Source organism: Schistocerca americana, chromosome 4, assembly GCF_021461395.2.
Source record: "Schistocerca americana isolate TAMUIC-IGC-003095 chromosome 4, iqSchAmer2.1, whole genome shotgun sequence".
NCBI classification, from domain to species: domain Eukaryota; kingdom Metazoa; phylum Arthropoda; class Insecta; order Orthoptera; family Acrididae; genus Schistocerca; species Schistocerca americana.
The window spans coordinates 398593729-398611747 of NC_060122.1; the positions used below are offsets into that span (position 1 = coordinate 398593729).

At 39.8% G+C, this 18019-nt stretch overlaps 1 protein-coding gene across 3 annotated transcripts in view; it reads left to right on the forward strand.

Annotated features, from left to right (window-relative positions):
• Positions 1 to 17773, forward strand: part of LOC124612384 (enolase-phosphatase E1) — a 42828-nt gene extending 25055 nt beyond the window's left edge. The window contains exons 6-7 of one of the 3 annotated variants that reach the window (XM_047140559.1): positions 13424 to 15271; positions 15302 to 17773. In XM_047140559.1, the coding sequence (XP_046996515.1) occupies positions 13424 to 15271; positions 15302 to 16740 (3287 nt within the window). In that variant the 3' untranslated portion in view covers positions 16741 to 17773. Of the gene's footprint in view, positions 1 to 13423 lie in introns of all 3 variants that reach the window. The other 2 variants (XM_047140561.1, XM_047140558.1) reach the window with 2 other exon arrangements.
• The last annotated feature ends 246 nt before the right edge of the window (positions 17774 to 18019 follow it).

The following is an 18019-nucleotide window of genomic DNA, read 5'->3' on the forward strand; positions in this document are numbered from 1 at the left end:
CAAGTTATTGGCAAGTTGCAAACCCAGCATTCTACCACCTGGCACTTAAAGTACTGTTTTTGCTACATCTCGCTCCACGAAGGACATGGCCATGCAGACATGCAGCCTCAAATTCAGCCTGAGGTTGTGAAATTGCCAAGTGTCATGGTAGCATCGCAATCTCCTCATTCAGCTGTACAAGCAGCCACCAAACCTTTGTGTCCTGGGGCAAAGTCACTTGCTACACAACTGGCAGGTCAGAAGGAATACTGCTGTGAAGACTTCCTACATCCCTCTGGCCAACAGAGGAGTCTTCCTCTCCCAACTGGAAAGGCTCTGAGAAGTTAAATAAAGGCAAACGGACTTCTCTTTCACTAAGAGATCGTCTTTGATGGTGTCATCATGCAATCTATATGACCTCCGTGTCGCTGGTGTGCACCACCAACTGTTTTCCTTCCCTGGGCTCCGCAGATCGACAGGGGGAGAAAGTTGATGCCTCTGTAGATCTCGTGGAGTGGGATCCTCCAGCCTCTGTGCCCTGTAGCAGTGTCTTCGAAGGCTGGCACTGGGCAGCAGCTGAGGTGACACACTCTTCATTTTTCCCTCCTCCCCTTCCTTGTTATGGCTCTCCTTCAATGGAAAGTTTGTGGCCTTCAATTAGAGGATTTACTGCTGCTCTTAGAATCGCAGTGTCTGTTCTCTGCCTCCAGGAAACAAAATTGTCCTCACAAGCTTCCAATTCTTCCCCTACACCTCTCCCCTCTCTCCCTATTAGAGTGTGTGTGCCATGCACTAAACACATGAATTGAATTGTACAACATGTAGAGCTCCTACAGGGCTGCTATCACTACTGTTTTTCCTCCTACTTTATTTATTGTTCTGTGGGACCAAATTAAGGAGAAGTCTCCATGGTCATGGAACGAGTCAATACATGAAATTATAACACGATAGTAGAAACAGATAAAATGAAACGTAAGAAACATATTCAGGTGACAAGTCATAAGTTTAAATAAAGAAAATCAACAATGTAACAATGGAATTTGCTAATTTTTCAGCTCTTTCAGGAGCTCCTTGACAGAATAGGAGTTAGCCATGAGGAAACTCTTTAGTTTAGACTTAAAAGTGTTTGGGCTACTGCTAAGATTTTTGAGTTCTTGTGGTAGCTTATTAAAAATGGATGCAGCAGAATACTGCACTCCTTTCTGCACACGGGTGAATGAACTGCATTCCACATGCGGATTTGATTTCTGCTTAGCATTAAATGAGTGAAAGCTGCCAACTATTGGGAATAAGCTAGTATTGCTAACAACAAACAACATTAAAGAAAATATATACTGTGAGGGCAGTGTCAGAATTCCCAGACTATTGAATAGGGGTCGACAAGAGGTTCTCTAACTTACACCACATATAGCTCAGACATCCCATTTTCGAGCCAAATACCCTTTTTGAATCGGGATTACTCCAAAAAATAATACCATAAGACATAAGCATATGAAAATATGCGAAGTAGACTACTTTTCATGTTGAACTATCACTTATTTCAGATACTGTTCTAATGGTAAATAAAGCAGCATTTAGTTTCTGAACAAGATCCTGAACGTGGGCTTTCCACAACAGCTTACTATCTATCCGAATACCTAGGAACTTGAACTGTTCTGTCTCACTTATAATATGCCCATTCTGTCTGATCATAATGTCGGTTCTTGTTGAATTGTGAGTTAGAAACTGTAAAAACTGAGTCTTACTGTGATTTAGCATCAAATTATTTCCCACAAGCCACGAACTTATTTCATGAACTACATTATTTGATACTGTTTCAATATTACACACAAGATCCTTCACTACCAAGCTGGTGTCATCAAACAAATATTTTTGAATTACCTGTAATACTAGAAGGCATATCATTTATATAAATAAGAAACAGCAGTGGCCCCAGCACCAACCCTTTGGGAACGCCCCACTTAACAGTGCCCCATTGGGACTGAACATCACTACCACTTTCAGTATTGCGGAGAATTACCTTCTGCTTTCTGTTCTTAAAGTAAGAGGGGAACCAATTGTAAGCTACTCCCCTTACTCCATAATGTTCCAACTTCTGCAGTAATATTTGTTGATTCGTTAAATCAAAGAAAACACCTAACGTTCACAACCTTTTATTTAATCTGTCCAAAACCTCACAGAGAAAAGAGACTATAGCATTTTCAGTTGTTAAGCCATTTCTAAAACCAAACTGTACATTTGACAGCAAATTATGTGAATTTAAATGCTGCAGTAACCTTGTATATACAACCCTCTCGATAACTTTAGCAAACACCGATGGCATAGAAATAGGTCTATAATTAACATTATCCCTGTCTCCCTTTTTATAAGGTAGCTTCACTACTGAGTACTTCAATCGGCCAGGAAACCGACCACTCCTAAAGGAAAAGTTACAGATATGGCTAAGTACTGGGCTAACATACATAGAAAAATACTTAAGTGTTCTGCTAGATACCCCATCATATCCATGAGTTCTTGGTCTTCAGTGATTTAATTATTAACTCAATCTCCCTCTTGTCAGTATCATGGAGGAGCATTTTGGATAAGTCTCAGAACACATTTGTCTAAGAGGTCTACCAGCATCCTTTTCCTTGCACAATCATTTATACAATTAATATTGAAGTCTCCACATATAACAAACTTCTTGTATTTCCTATAAGGTGAACCAAGAACCTCCTCTAGCTCTAGCAAAAATATTGTGAAATCGGAGTCTGGGGATCTATAAATAGCAACAGTTAGAAGTTTAACTCCACTAAATTCAACCACACCTGCACAACATTCAAACACCTTTTCAGTGCAGGACTTTGAAACATCAATTGACTCAAATGGGATACCGTTTTTCACATTCATGACTACTCCCTCCACACCGCAAAGAGCTCCTAGAAAAGCTGCCAGCCAACCTGTATCCTGGTAAAGGAAGCCTCTGAATTCTCTTTATTTAAGAAGTGTTCAGATATACCAATAATTTGAGTCAACATCTATAAGCAGTTCACTAACTTTAGAGATAAAACCTTGTATATTTTGATGAAAGATACTAATTCCCTCATTACTTGGATACCTAAGCTTTGTTGAAAGTGGTTTCTTTGTTAGAGAGACTTCCCTTATTCAGGAATACCTATCAGCTACTTCCATCTAAAAAAAGGTGCAGCTCTAGCACCCACTACTACAGGAATGAGTGATCCCACCACCCCCACCTGTGCTGTCACCTATAAGCTTTGCCAACCTCCCCTTTCCATACCTGTTGAGGTGCAGGCCATGTCTAGTGAAACCCGTCCTGCTGATAGACTCCGACACCACTGAAATGTAACCCATGCCTTCTGTCATCAGCGCACCCCCAAGTCTCATGTTATTACGCCTGACGGCTGTATTAAGATGAGGCCGATTGTGATGCTGAAACAGTTCCACGAAAAGCTCATTCGTGTTGCCAGTCTGAGTGGCTATCTTTTCCATGTCACCATCTGTCATACTCCCCATCCATATCAATACTATTACCAGCCCCACCCACAATCACTACCTGATCCTCTTTAGTAAAATCCCTACATAACCCCCCTATGTTAAGTCACCTGAGCCAATCCTGCATTAGGCTTCACAATACTGGTGACCTGGTACTCACTCCCCAAAACTTCCTGCAACTGCTGGCCTACACCTCTGCCATGAGAACTACCTAACAGCAGAACCTTCTTCTTTCTCTTCGACTTTGCAACTGTCCTAGCCACCGTAACTGCTGAGGTCTGCTGCATACTTCCTACATCTACAGCTACTAGAGATTCCTCTCCACTAGACTCTGACGGTTAGTCATATCTATTGCAAACACCAATAGTAAAACTATCTGAAAATCTCCTCCTAGCAGAACTCTTGCCAACAGCCAGCTCCCATTCCCCAACTTCCTTCTCCCTCCTCATCCTATGTAGATCCTCCTGTGCAGTTTTTCAACTGCACCTGAAGGGCACAGATCTTACACTCCTGCTCCTCTATCAACTTACTCTTGCTACATAACCTGCAGTTCCAGGAGAGGATCTCACCAGAAGGCCCAATGGCTTCCCCATTGCATTCCCCCCAGTGAAAATACTTCGAACAAGTCTCACACCGCAATTCACTACTCGCGAACCTATGATAAAGCCCACACTTCTCTCTCATGGTAAAATTTTAGTTATTGAAACAAGAAAACTACTTTATCTAAGTTCTGCTACTACAATAAGATGTTGTTAAACTGACTACAGTAATCACAAACTTACTCTACAGGGGAAGTAACTACTATTATTAATAGTATTAAACAACAACAAACGAGAATATAATCCAAGACTAACACAGAAAGAAAATCAAACGTCTAATGACACAGTAATAAAACTGAAAACACTTCCCAAAAACTACTTCTGAAATATTCACCAGAAAACACAAAGAACACTGGTTGAAGACTACTAAAGTTTCTAAATAAACCACTATACACAAACAATTAATTAGTACTTAGCTTTCGATGTGCCTCTACAGCTGCAACTGGTCAGCATGGAATGTAAACACAGGTAAGAGGTTAAGTTGCTCGGTGTGAAACACTCACAAATTTCTGGTCACAACACAGGAAAGGCAGAGGTGAATGAAGAAACTAATAATAAGTCACTTATATAATAAATATTATCACAAAAACCCTTAAAATATGTATCTGAAACCTAAAATATATAAATCTTAGAGAGCGATCTCATGCGCATATGACGTCACACCAAAGATATCCAATGTCTTCTTCCCAGTCGGCTAAACAAAACACCAACAGAATGCAAAAGATACTAACGTGCTCTGCTGTTGCTGGCCACAGAGCGATACTATGCAGACACCACTGTCGTGTTGCTGGCTGGCATAGTGCTAATGTTTTGGCAGTTAACAAGAATTTTAATACTCACCTGTGACAGGCATTTCTTTTGGTCTTAGACTGATACTTGTGGATTTCTTACTGCTGTTATCTGGATTGGATGGAGAGTAGCCTGCTCTAAAAGTGCACACCACACACTGTCGGCTACCTGGGTAGCAGACTGTGAGGTCTGGTGCACATCTGACCCATTTAGGGGGACCCTACAGCTCTCAACCTTAATGGTGCAAGTCCAGAAAGTCATAGTGTAGCTTGTCCCAGAACCTTCAAAGTATCTAGTTTAGTCATTCCATTGGATTCAGAACCAAGGGGGACAATGCTATAAATTGTGAGCTTCATTGAAACTCCATGTGTAAAGCTGGTCTTCCCAATCATCTCTGCAAGTTACAGGAATGATCAAAGTAGGACCTTGGAGCCCAGATGACAGGCATCATTAGTTCCAGGATGTGCCACAATCTGCAGTTGCTTGCACCCTTTTCCCTCTGTGGCATAACATCATGTTGAAGCCCCCAGGCATACACATTGGTTGCACCTGGTGTCCTTTCTTGTCCCTTAAAACTGTTTCCCTAAGGATACCATAATTTGTAATGTATTTGAACTACTGATTATTACTAAAGTGCATGTCATTTATGACGGCAGTAGAGTTTAGGTTCGTTCTGCGCATCTGACGTCACAAAACAGTCAGCCAGTGAACAGAACGATGTTGCCAGAGCTCACCTGCAGTGCAGAGCATGGACGAGTAGCTTCAGTTTTAGAAACGTTCAGTCATAAATAAAGTAATTAAACAAAAGCAAGGTCTTGGTAGCAGACTTTCTTTCATAGTAAGTTTGGAAAAAGCATTCTTTATACAGATTGCTTCATATTCTATTAATTAAATCAAATGAGCAATAAGCCTCCTAATACAGGCAATAGCAAGGAAAGGTATTTGTATCATTCTCACGAACTGCTTTTCTGCAATAAAGAAGAGCGGTAATTGTTTGTCTACTATTGTACTTCAACGAAACGTGAATAATTCATAGTATACCAACAGTGTTTGTCGGTATTTTTTGAGATATTTTAGAGTCCTCCATGAATTCAGTTGAATGACGAGCTGTGTTAGCGTAGTAGTCAGGGTGTTTGGCTGTTAAGCAAAAGGTTCTGTGTTCAAACCTTGTTCGGTACTTAATATTTTCTTTATTTAAAAACAATATCAAAGTGTCTTACTTCATGAATTTTATTCATTTGAATGTAATTTTTTGAAATTTCTAGTGCTTTATCTCTTCATTATAATCATATAAGTTTTCGGTTTTTCTAATTTTGTCCTCCAATATTTCTTTTCACAGCAGTTAAAAACAATGAACAGGCACACACAAAATATTCATGTTATCTGTTTTGTTTGCATATCTTCTCTTCTGCAGTCGCTGTTTTACTATTCATATTGAGATATATTCTTTGCGACAGTATTAAAAGTATTATTTAGAGCAGAATTTCGGCTCGTACGTTGCCGAGCTACTTGATTCTCTGATGCAATTCTTTACTTCGCTGCTTTGGCGATATCATATTCAATGTTTTCGTCGACTGATCTATGTTTTGTCAAGTATTTGGTGTCCGTTGTGACAAACACAAATTGTTTGCGCACTGCGCCTCACGGACAATACATTTTAGTTTCTATGTTTTATTACGCCCACAATTCCAGTTTTGTGTACATCACCAATTTTTTTTTAATCAGAACTTTTTAGAAAAAAGCGAAATGACTCTGGTATAAATAAAACTTTTGTTACAGTCGCGAAAGACGGAATATTTCTCAATATTACATATGACACCTATCTGGTACTTAAATTAAATGGGATATTGTTATTCAGTAAATTTTATATGAAATTTAGGTATCTTGTCCACATTTCATTCTCAACATTGTGGCAACTAAAATAGACCATACGGAAAGTATACGCTATGGACTTTTACCTCTGCAAACTCTTCAAAATTTCGTGCGATGGTTTACTACATTTAATGCTGCACAATAACTGCATTGAACATCGAAACAAAATTAAGTCATTTATGGGGGGGAAGATATCAGTCAAGATGATGTGTAAAAATCAAATTTTCGGGACAAATAGTTTTTGTGAAATCGAATGATAAATGTGTCAAAGCACTCGGAACACCGTGTCAGCACAGGCGAGCTATGCAGTGATGACAAAATCGCGCACTGCATGGAATGCGGGGAGGACGTCGGTAGTAGCGAAAGGGTTAATGTGGCCATAGTGGCTTTACTCTATAAACTGCGTGCTCCCCTCTAAACGTAAGTTTGCGAACTATACTATACTATGGTGCTGCTTCTCATGGCGCGTACATTGTTTGCAAGCTGGCAAAGCAGCAGTCTCCCGCGTCTGGGCGGGCATGCGCAAGCCGCCAAGATAAAAGAATGGAACTATAGAACCTACTGCTTTGTTTGCCTGCTCTTGACACAGGGCAAAACAGATTTTTCCGAAATAGGTAAAGTGAGGTCCACTGGCTCAGTTGCAATGGAATACAGCACCTTGATCTTGTTGATTAGGGGAATGTTATAACACCCTGAGTCACCTGTGATCCCCATTCTCTCCATTCAGGACACTTAGGTATACCATTGAAATGCCACTTGCAGTCAAGTGGGGAGTAATGAGAGATGTACTTCCTGCAGAGGAAGCAGGGTTACACAGGAGAGAATAGTACTTAAGGTACCTTTAATACTGTTACCACAGGTATGAGGTTTGATCCCGAAGTACGGTTCCCTTCATTTTTACAAGTGGACAGCATTGGTTTACTCATAGAAACTCACATTGTTGGAAAGAAGAAACTTTGTTGGCCACTCAAGTGTTCCCTTAACTTGGAAAACAAATGATAATCACTAGGTACGATGTCAGGACTGTACAGTGGGTAGGGCATGACAATCCAACTGGCTTTGTCGGGATACACGTTTTCGAGTGTTATCGTGAAGCAGTGTTAAACCTTCCATCAGTTCTGTCCGGTGGTTCTGGATAGCCCACCTGAACTTTCATTGGGTTTCACAATAACTGAGTTTTTGTTCCAGGCTGTTATGAAATTGGTCACCATTATCCCCTTATGATCCCAAAACATAGTGGCCATGATTTTACCAGCAGTGGTAGTTTGTTTGAACTTTTGTGACTGGTGCCCCTGAGTGATGCCATTGTTTGGATTTTCAGTTGGTTTTGGGGGTGAAATGAAACACTCATGTTTCGTCTCCCATACCCATTGTGTGCAACACTTGGGATACCCCCATTTTGCCATCAAAGCTCTTTCAACTGTTCTGGAAGAACTCCCAGGAATACAAGTAACAAGTTCATGGATATTGATCCTCCTGTTTTGAAGCACTTCGCATTGGACCATCTCTGTAACTGGCTCTGAAACTGAAGGTATTCCAATCTGTTCGTGGACATCCTTCCGACTGGCGCTAAACTCCCTCCACCATTTTCGGACATGTTGAACGGACACACACTTGTTGCCATATGCTTGTCAACTGACAATGAATATCCACAGGCGGAATCCCTTTTGTGTGCAAAAACAAAATCAACAATGGACAACTCCGTTACAGATGGCTGCTGACCCAATACTGCACAGTGCAGCAAAGTGCAGCTAGGAGGAATCAAGAGTGAGGAACAGCTATGTGCAGTGGTGTTGACAGATTTCGCCTAGCACCTTCCTGTGTGGCTGGAGCTCCCTTGGGAGCCTTACTTCTGGATCACCCTCTTGCATGACCCTCACCTCTTCCAACACACTGGTCTACAGCACCTGCCAATCATTTGACAGTGGTCAGGGCAATTTCCAGTGACTTACAAATGTCAACTAGTTCATCCTTTGTTCAAGACCATCATTCTCAATGAGGCTGCATTTTGGCTGTGCAATGTATTATAGGGTAATGAACAAATAACTTTAAGCCTGCTGATTATCTTTTAATCTCTTGGGCTATGAGGCTGCAAATTTTCTGTAAGAATTGAAGCAAATACAGATTTCTGCTAAGGTAACAGATAAAACCTATGCTAAAAATTACTAATTTCCTAAAACTTCGAGGGTAAATTACAGTTGTTAGCAAACTTGGAAGCAGATAATTTACAGTAAATGTAGGTTATACTGCTCTTTAAGGGAAGACTAGATCCAACACATGTTAGAATATCTGCTACAGTAAATAAATCACAAACACTGATTTACTACAAATTAGATTGTGCAGTTCAGTGATGACAAAATCGCGCACTGCGCGGAATGCGGGGAGGACGTCGGTTGGAGGAAGAAAAGTAGGGTGCTTGAGATTTGCTGATGACATGGTCCTTCTAGCCACAGGGGAAAAAGAATTACAGGATTTGGTGGACACCATTGCAACTAACGGAAAAAAATATGGAATGAAAATTAACACAAATAAAACAAAAGTATTGGCAATAGGAGGAAATAAGGAAATAAAAATTGTGCTGAATGGAGAAACACTAGAACAGGTGCAAAATTTTAAGTATCTTGGAAGCAGGATAGACACCGACTGGAAGTGCACCACAGAAATTAAAACAAGGATAGCAATGGCAAAAGAGGCTTTTATAAGAAAAGGAGAATCTTCTGCAGCGGTCTGGACAGAGAACTCAGAAAGACTCATAAAATGTCTTGTATGGAGTGTTCTTCTATATGGTGCTGAAATATGGACTATGAGGAAAAAAGACAGAAAGGCTGGAGGCTTTTGAGATCTGGACATGGCGGAAGATGGAAAGAATAAGTTGGACAGAGTAAAAAATGAAGAGGTACTGAGAAGAGTGGGAGAGAAAAGACAGTTACTAGATGTAATAAAGAGAAGAAAAAGAAATTGGATTGGGCATATATTAAGAAAGAATGACGGACTGATAAAAACATTTTTAGAAGGTAATGTAGAAGGGAAAAGAAAGCGAGGAAGGAAGAGATTCCAGATACTGGATGACATGATGGACGGTACAACATACAGCAGCCTTAAGAAGGAAGCAATGGATCGCAGAAAATGGAGAGGCAAAGGACCTGCTAATATAGCAAATAACATGATGATGATGATGATGATTGTGCATGGGACAAAGACAATATCCGAAATTTCTAAGAAGTGTATGTTTATTTGCACTAACATAGAATGAAATTAAGGGTGATACAGTCTTTGACAGTAACTGAATCACACACTGATTTGCTGTGTAATAATTATCCAAAAACACTCGTACTGGAAACTTATGAAAATATTTTTGTAAGTGTCTGAAAATTGTCAAACTGCGATTTTCTCACATATACAATGAAATTAGACTTTTTTGAACAAAGATAGGCTTACTATTCTCAAATTTTAAGAGCACAGTTAAGTTTAAACCTGCAATTGACGATAAGAGTATGTTGCACTTATGCACTTATGACTATTCAATATTTCAATATATCCTAGCACAAACAGATATTGATAGAATCAATGAAAGATTATGCAGAAGTGAGGCGGACAGTAAAATATGAGTCTAGAATGTCAAATCGGCATGTGAATCTTGCAAACATGGTCTCGCAAAAAGGCAAATTCCGAAGTCAGCTGTTACATATAAATAAATGTGAATTGCACGGATTTTTTACTTAGCTGTTTCTGTGCCAACTTTGACACTGGTGTGACAAGGAACGACATTGCAGTGTGAGTTTTTGGTCAGAAATTTAGAAAAATGTGTAGCACCAACAAAGTGTGCGTTCTGCCTGTTGCAGATAACAATGCTAATATGTGATTTACTCTGGTCAGATTCAAAATTTCTGAGGTGTTAGAAACATTGAAAACATAGGTTGTTCTTCCACTGTAAACACTTTGAGTAAATCACAATAATAGCATTCACTTTCAAATAATTTTTAAGGGTAACTGAAGCAGTCTGAAATATTTCAGTTAATTATGATCCATACCATGCATAACTCTATAATATTAGTAAAGGCAGTCGAAATTAAAATACAGTGAATAAGTGATAGTATTTAAATTGCAGTATCATGTTCAGAAATGGATTGCTTCCTCTGTAATTGTTACGGGGCAGTTTGACTTTTCTTCTTCATGATTTGGACGTATTTACTGAAATTCATATTACATGGTCAATACAAAGCTGTACTTTCTACACTGTGAGGGGGATTGATGATTGAAGATGATCACCTGATCGTGAAATGAAGCAGTACACAGAAAACAAGAATGGAAGTAAAATACCACATATATAATATAAAATTTTATCATTAAGACACACTCTCGAAGGCAGCTAAGACTATTTAAGCAAACATATTCTTTAACATTATTTTAAATCGGTCTTTTTTTTTTCAATTGTCTGTTGTGTTTAGTAGCCAGAGCCCAATTTTCAATGACTACAAATTGTATTTATATTTTAGACTTTTTGAAATCAGACAATGAGTGAAATGAAAGGTATCAATTTTCCAAATGATAGGACAGCATCCATCATCTGCTCCTTGTCTGGTGTGATGTCGTTCACCACAGCTTAGTTCCTCTTCTACCAACCTCCTCTCCAGATAGCACCTGTGCCCTTTGTCCTAACTTATTTGTTGGATGCATTCCAATATGTTGTCACAGGGTTTCCTCTTTATAGCTATATCCAGTACTGTAGAAATTGGTCCCTGATCTCTCATCACATGTTAAAGCATCCTATCCCTTCTCATCACCATCTTCGATATTTTCCTTTCCTCAGCGATTCTGGAGAGTACTAGCTCATCCCTAGTATTAAAAAGTCCACTTGATTTTAAGTGTCCTCCTATAGTGCATCATTTCAAATCCTTAGATTGTCTTTCATGGTTTTCTTCAGTCTGTGATTAATGCTGTGCTTGAAATGTACATTTCTTCCTCTAATTTAGACCAAAATGTTGGTTACTGGTTTACTTCTTTGGGTGAGGAATTATCCTTGTACTACTGCTTTTGTTGTCCTTTCAGCTGTCGTGTTGCTTTGCTTCAAAGATTGCAGATTTCTCAACTTTGTATAGTTCATGTTTGCCAGTTTGCTAATCCTCATTACTTTAGTCTTTCTTTGGTTTATCCTCAATTATAATTTGTACTCATTTCTGTTCATTCCATTCGACAGATCCTGTAATTTTTCTTCACTTTCACCAGACGGCAATGTCGTCATATCTTATATTGATATCCTGTCACCCTGAATTTTAATTGTGCTCTCAAACCTTCAATTTGTGTTATTGCTTTTTCTACGTATAGACTGAACAGTAGAGGTGAAGGCTGCATCCCCTGCCTTTTACACCATTTTTAACCTGAGCACTTGATGTTTGGTCTTCCATTCTTATTATACCCTGTTGGTTGATGTGCATATTGTATATTACCCATCTTTCCATGTAGCGTCCAGATTTTTCTCGCTTGTTACTGGGTTGCAAATTTTCCAAAGCCCTGCTAAACTCTGACTCTAATATTAAACACCCGATGGTGTCCATATTGTGTCTTTTCACAGATCCTTCTCCTTGCAGAGGCTTTCAGTGTACTTGGGTACTTTTGTCACCTACTTGCTCTGTCTGCAGTTAACAGTGGAATTCATATTGCACTCATAACCCACTAGTGGATGTGCCTATGTATACAGTGCACCAGCCACAATTAAAATTGTTTTGCACCATTCCGTTGTTTCACAATTGCGAACCTGTACCTATTCCTTCATTATTGCTTCAACTAACACAGTGATACATTGTCCCATATCTTAGCAGCAGTAATATAAAATAAACAGCGAGCTGGGTGAGAAATTTAAAATTACTGCAAGAAAATTATCCAGACCATGAGCTAGCAGCACACTCCCACAGTGAGGAAGTTGTCAAAGAAATAATTAGTAATTGAATAAATGGTTGGCCGATATCTGATGCTACTGTGCTGCATTGAGTGGGTCATTACTGTGGGGTAAGATCTATCTGTGGCAACAAAGCAATATAATCAAAGTTCATTTCATTATTGTGTTAGCTCATATTATGTAAGTTTATTTTATCATTCTTTACTTCAACTAAAATTAAACTAAGTCTGCTCAGTGTTTAACTCAGTACTGTAAAGACAGTAAAGACTGCTATTCTTAACATGTGTACAGAAAAAGCATGCTTACTCAAGGCTTAATGAGGAGTCAGTCAGATTAGATGTTAAGATGACATGTTTTGTAATTTTGTAACAAGTTGTATTTGCTCATTACATGTATTGCTTTTGCAGATACAGTGGGTAAATTTTAGTTAATTTGGTTCATACTACAATTAAGTAATTAAATGATATACAGTTTATTGTAACATGATCAATTTTGAAGCATTTTCCATCAATGATGGAAAGCTTAAGTGTATACATGCTTCTCCAGGGTATGGAACTGTTCAGATATGTCTGAAGAGATTATTAGCTTGAAAATCAATCGTGTTACAATAAAAAACTGAAGATCATTAATTGCAGTCTAAGGTAAATTCATTCTTATCTCTAACTTGTTATGTTTATGTTCCTGAAGTTCTGCCAGTGACAAACATTAAAAATAAAAATTGGTATGTTTGCTACTGTGAAGTGTACTGGGCCTACTGTTGGGGCAGAATTTTAATTAGTCTTTCATTCCATTACAGAAGCAAGAGCAGCAAAATCAGCAGGCTTACAGGCTGTCATTGTGGTCAGAGAAGGAAACCTTCCTATTACAGATGAAGATAAACTTGAGTTTCCAGTAATAAAGTCATTTGATGACATTGTATTTGAAACATCTGTGAAGAGAAGAAAGAAATCTGAAGAGGAAACATTAGAACAGGGAAAGGAAAATTCTGCTGTAGTTGATGTATCTAGTATGCAGGATGTGGAAATGCAAGAAGAGCCAATTGCTGATAAAACTCAAACATCAAAAGCAGCTGAAGGGGTAAGTAGTACTGAGATGGTTGAGGCTGTAGTACAGCCAGATTCCATGAAGCAAACAGCTGTGGAACAGTGTGACAGCATTGAAGAAGCAAATCAGACCAGCTGCAAAGACAAAGATAATGTGAGCAATGATCTTAGCAGTACTAAGAAAACTGGTAGTGAGGTACTTGCTGATAAGGGTACTGTTGCAATTACGGAGCAAAAAAAGTCAAATGAAACAAATACAGATACATTGGAAATAAATGGTGCAGATAAGTTGGATGTGAATATTGATAACCAGGTAGAAACCAATGGGCCCAAATGTCCTAAAGACAGTCTCTCTAAATCTGATGCTAATAATATTGATACTCCAATAAAAACAAATAGTGATAACTCTACAAATTCGAAAGATGCAGTATTAAATGAAAAAAAGAATAGCAGTTCATCTTCGGAAAAGTGTCCTAGTCCTGAAGCTAAGAACTTGCCAATCACTGGTAATGACACTGTAGTTCCTGATGGTAAGACTGATATTAAATTGGCTGGCAGTGATAAGGCCAAGCTTTGTGATAAGACTGAAATGGGAGAACATGACAGCAATATTTGTGATGACTCACCTCATCCATCTGGTAAGGATGGTACAGAATCTCTCTCATCTGATGCTACTGACAGTAAGACAAAGGTAGAATCTCTGACTGAAAAGACTGAATCCACATTACTTAACACAGCTGAGCTGCCAAATAAGACTGAATGTACACATACAGAAAAGACTGAAAACATTTGTGCAAAGACTGAATGTGTCACTACTGATAACTCTGAATCTGCTCCAGTTAGTAAGACTGAATCCCTAAAACCTGTTGAAGCTGAACCTGTCACTAAAAAGACTGAATCCGAAGTAAATAAGACTGAACCAATGGAAACAGAAGATCTGACACCTGCACACACAGGAGACCTCAAAAGTAAGGATGAATCAGAACAAAAAGATAAAGAAGTTGCACAGGAGAGTGCACCAGTCAGTGGGGTAGGAACTGATATTTCTCCAGCAACAGATGGGGTTAAAGGTAAAGCAGCTGTGCCCTCAAGTGAGACCAAGGCTCCAGCAGCCGTAGATGGAGGTAAGATTGAGGTTGCTTTGGAGGCAACTGAGACTATGATGGAGGCAGCCGTAGATGACAGTAAGGCCGAGGATGTAAGGGAGGCAATTCCACATGATGGTAAGGCTGAGGTTACAGCAGAGGCAACACCATGTAGTGGTAAAGCTGAGCCTACAGTGGAGGCAATCTCGGATGGTTCTGAGGCTGCAGTGAAGGCATCCTCAAATGATGGCAATGCCAAGGCTGCAGTGAAGGCATCCTCCGGTGGTAAGGCCGAGGTTGCGGCGCAGGTGATCCCAGATGGTGGTAAGGCTGACACTGCAGTGAAGACAATGTCAGATGGTGGTAAGGATGAGGCTGCTGCAGAAGTGATGCCCGATGGTAGTAAGGATGAGGTTGCTGCAGAAGTGATACCAGATTGTATTAAGGCCGAGGCTGCAGCAGAAGTCACGCCAGATGGTGGTAAGGCCAAGGATACGGCAGAGGCAACGTCAGATGGTAAGGCTGTGGTGGAGGTGACGCCAGATGCTGGTAAGGCCGAGGCTGCGGCAGAGGCAACCCCAGATGCTGGTAAGGCCGAGGCTGCGGCAGAGGCAACCCCAGATGCTGGTAAGGCCGAGGCTGCGGCAGAGGCAACCCCAGATGCTGGTAAGGCCGAGGCTGCGGCAGAGGCAACCCCAGATGCTGGTAAGGCCGAGGCTGCGGCAGAGGCAACCCCAGATGCTGGTAAGGCCGAGGCTGCGGCAGAGGCAACCCCAGATGCTGGTAAGGCCGAGGCTGCGGCAGAGGCAACCCCAGATGCTGGTAAGGCTGAGGCTGCGGCAGAGGCAACCCCAGATGCTGGTAAGGCTGAGGCTGCAGCAGAGGCAACCCCAGATGCTGGTAAGGCCGAGGCTGCGGCAACCCCAGATGCTGGTAAGGCCGAGGTTGCGGCAGAGGCAACCCCAGATGCTGGTAATGTCGAGGTTGCGACGGAGGCGACCCCAGATAGTGCTAAGGTTGAGGCTGCTGTGGATGCAACCCCAGATGATGGTAAGGCAGAGACTGCAGTGGAGGTGACCCCTGAGGACAATATGATGGAGGCAGCCCCAAATAGTTGTAATACAGATTCTGTGACAGAGGCGGACCCAACTGGTGATAAGGCTGAGGTGAATGGTGGCAATGCTACAAAAGTTATTTCAGATGTCAAGGCTAATAGTGTTGCATCTGTGACTGAAATTAAAGCTGATAACAAAACTGATGTGCCCATGGAAGATGTTGAACCAATGGTCACAGATGGCACTGAACGAATGTCAACTGAGAAAGCCGAACCTGTGATCAAAGATGAGTCTGAACCAATGGTCACAGATGAAGCTGAATCTGTAGCAACAGATGAAGCAAAGCCCGACACTGAAGGAGCAAAAAATTCATCAAGTGATGCTGAACATATGGTGACGGAAGATCCTGAACCAATGGTTACAGATGATGAACCCATGGCTACAAATAAGGACGAAGCTGTGAACAGTACAGTAAAAGATGATGGTAATGACAAACCTAAAGCAACACAGGCTGAAAGAGAGACAGCAGCTGATGAGGAAAGCAGTAAATGTACAAAAGATGCTCCCATAGATTCCACCCCTGTGGTTGACAATGCTAACTGTAACTCTGTGAACAAAGATATAGCTATTAAGAAGGAAAATGATCCTGCCGGCACAGGGAAGCTTGATGCAGTGTCAACTGCAAAAGATGATATACTTGAAACTAAGACTGAATCATCAAATAATGAAAATAAAATAAGTGAGGCTCAAGGTCAGAACGTTGCAGATAATGTAAAAGAAACTGAAAATGAATTAAAGGAAGGGAAAAAGAATGTTAATAGTTGTGTTGAAAATGGTGAGAGTACAGAAAAGACTGAGAACACTAGTGAGAAGCTTAAAGTAGCAGTGGAGAGTACTAATAAAGTGGCTGACAATGTTGTTAGCACTTAGACCATGCTTGCATAAATAAAATTATTGAAACTAACATAATATATGGTTGTTAATGTAAGTGATGTACCAGTGAGACTGCTACAGTTTAAAATACAGATGAAAAATGTACTTTCAGTCTTAAGTGCCAAAATATGGAGCTTTAAACAGTTTCACTATATAACACTTTCCCAACAATTGCTAGCAAATGAAGGGTACCACTTGTACTTCCAGGCAAGTCAGGCTGTTTGATGTTCCTTATGTCCCATATTTTACAGTGTCTGGCTTTGCCATTTGGTAAACCATGTTGCTAATAAGAATTCACATGTTGTAAATATATCATACATAATGTAATAAGGTCCATTCCTGAAATTTAGAGTACATGGACTAGTTGTGCTCAATTCTGCTACATTCCGAGAGCTGCCATAAGTGTTCACTTTTACAACTACCTTAGAAGATAACATTTTAATGTTTTCACATGGAGATTATATTTTTATATCAATGTACTACTGTAAAGTTAATCTGTACTTCCTAAACTTTTTTATTAATATATTCCTTCTTATAATAGTAATAGGACTGAGTTAGCTGTTGCAGTTCATATTGCAGCAACAGCAGATACGTGAAAGTTGTCAGTTTTCTACTTGTCCTGCCTCTGTGAATATCTCCTGCACTGTTCTGGACACTGTCAAATGTTTTAATGTACAGTGACCACTTTGTATTATTTTGAAACAATGTTCCTTTTACCACAGTATTGCTGTAACACTAGAAGAGTATTGAAGTGATAAGTTTTGTAACTGCAGTACAGGAATTTTACTCTTTATAAAGTATAATTTTTTTAAATTAGCAGTCTCGTAAGTAAATTTTAGGGCAGTTGCAGTGATCTTGTACTTATGAGAAATGTATTATGTACTATAGAGTATTGTGAAGTAAAATTTTCAAAAATACATTGAGGGGAGAAAGTGTCAAAGCCTGCAATTTTGTAATATTGTGAATAATAGTTGTATCTGCGTAGTTGTCTTTGTCAACGATGTAAAATGACAATAAAAATTGTCTTAAGCAAGGTTGTTTTACTAAGTGTTTGTAGTTATCTACCTTAAAGTCAAAAGGGTGGGAAGTAATACGTGGAAGTGATGTCAGTATTGCTGTGTAAGATAAGGAATACATTAGTTTCAATGTGAAACACTTTGCTGATAAATTCCCGTAATATTCATGTTGCATACTTTACCTGCTATATTTACCCATCTATGAAGATAAAATACTTGCAGCATTCACATTGTGGACATACTATTCATGCTAATGCCTT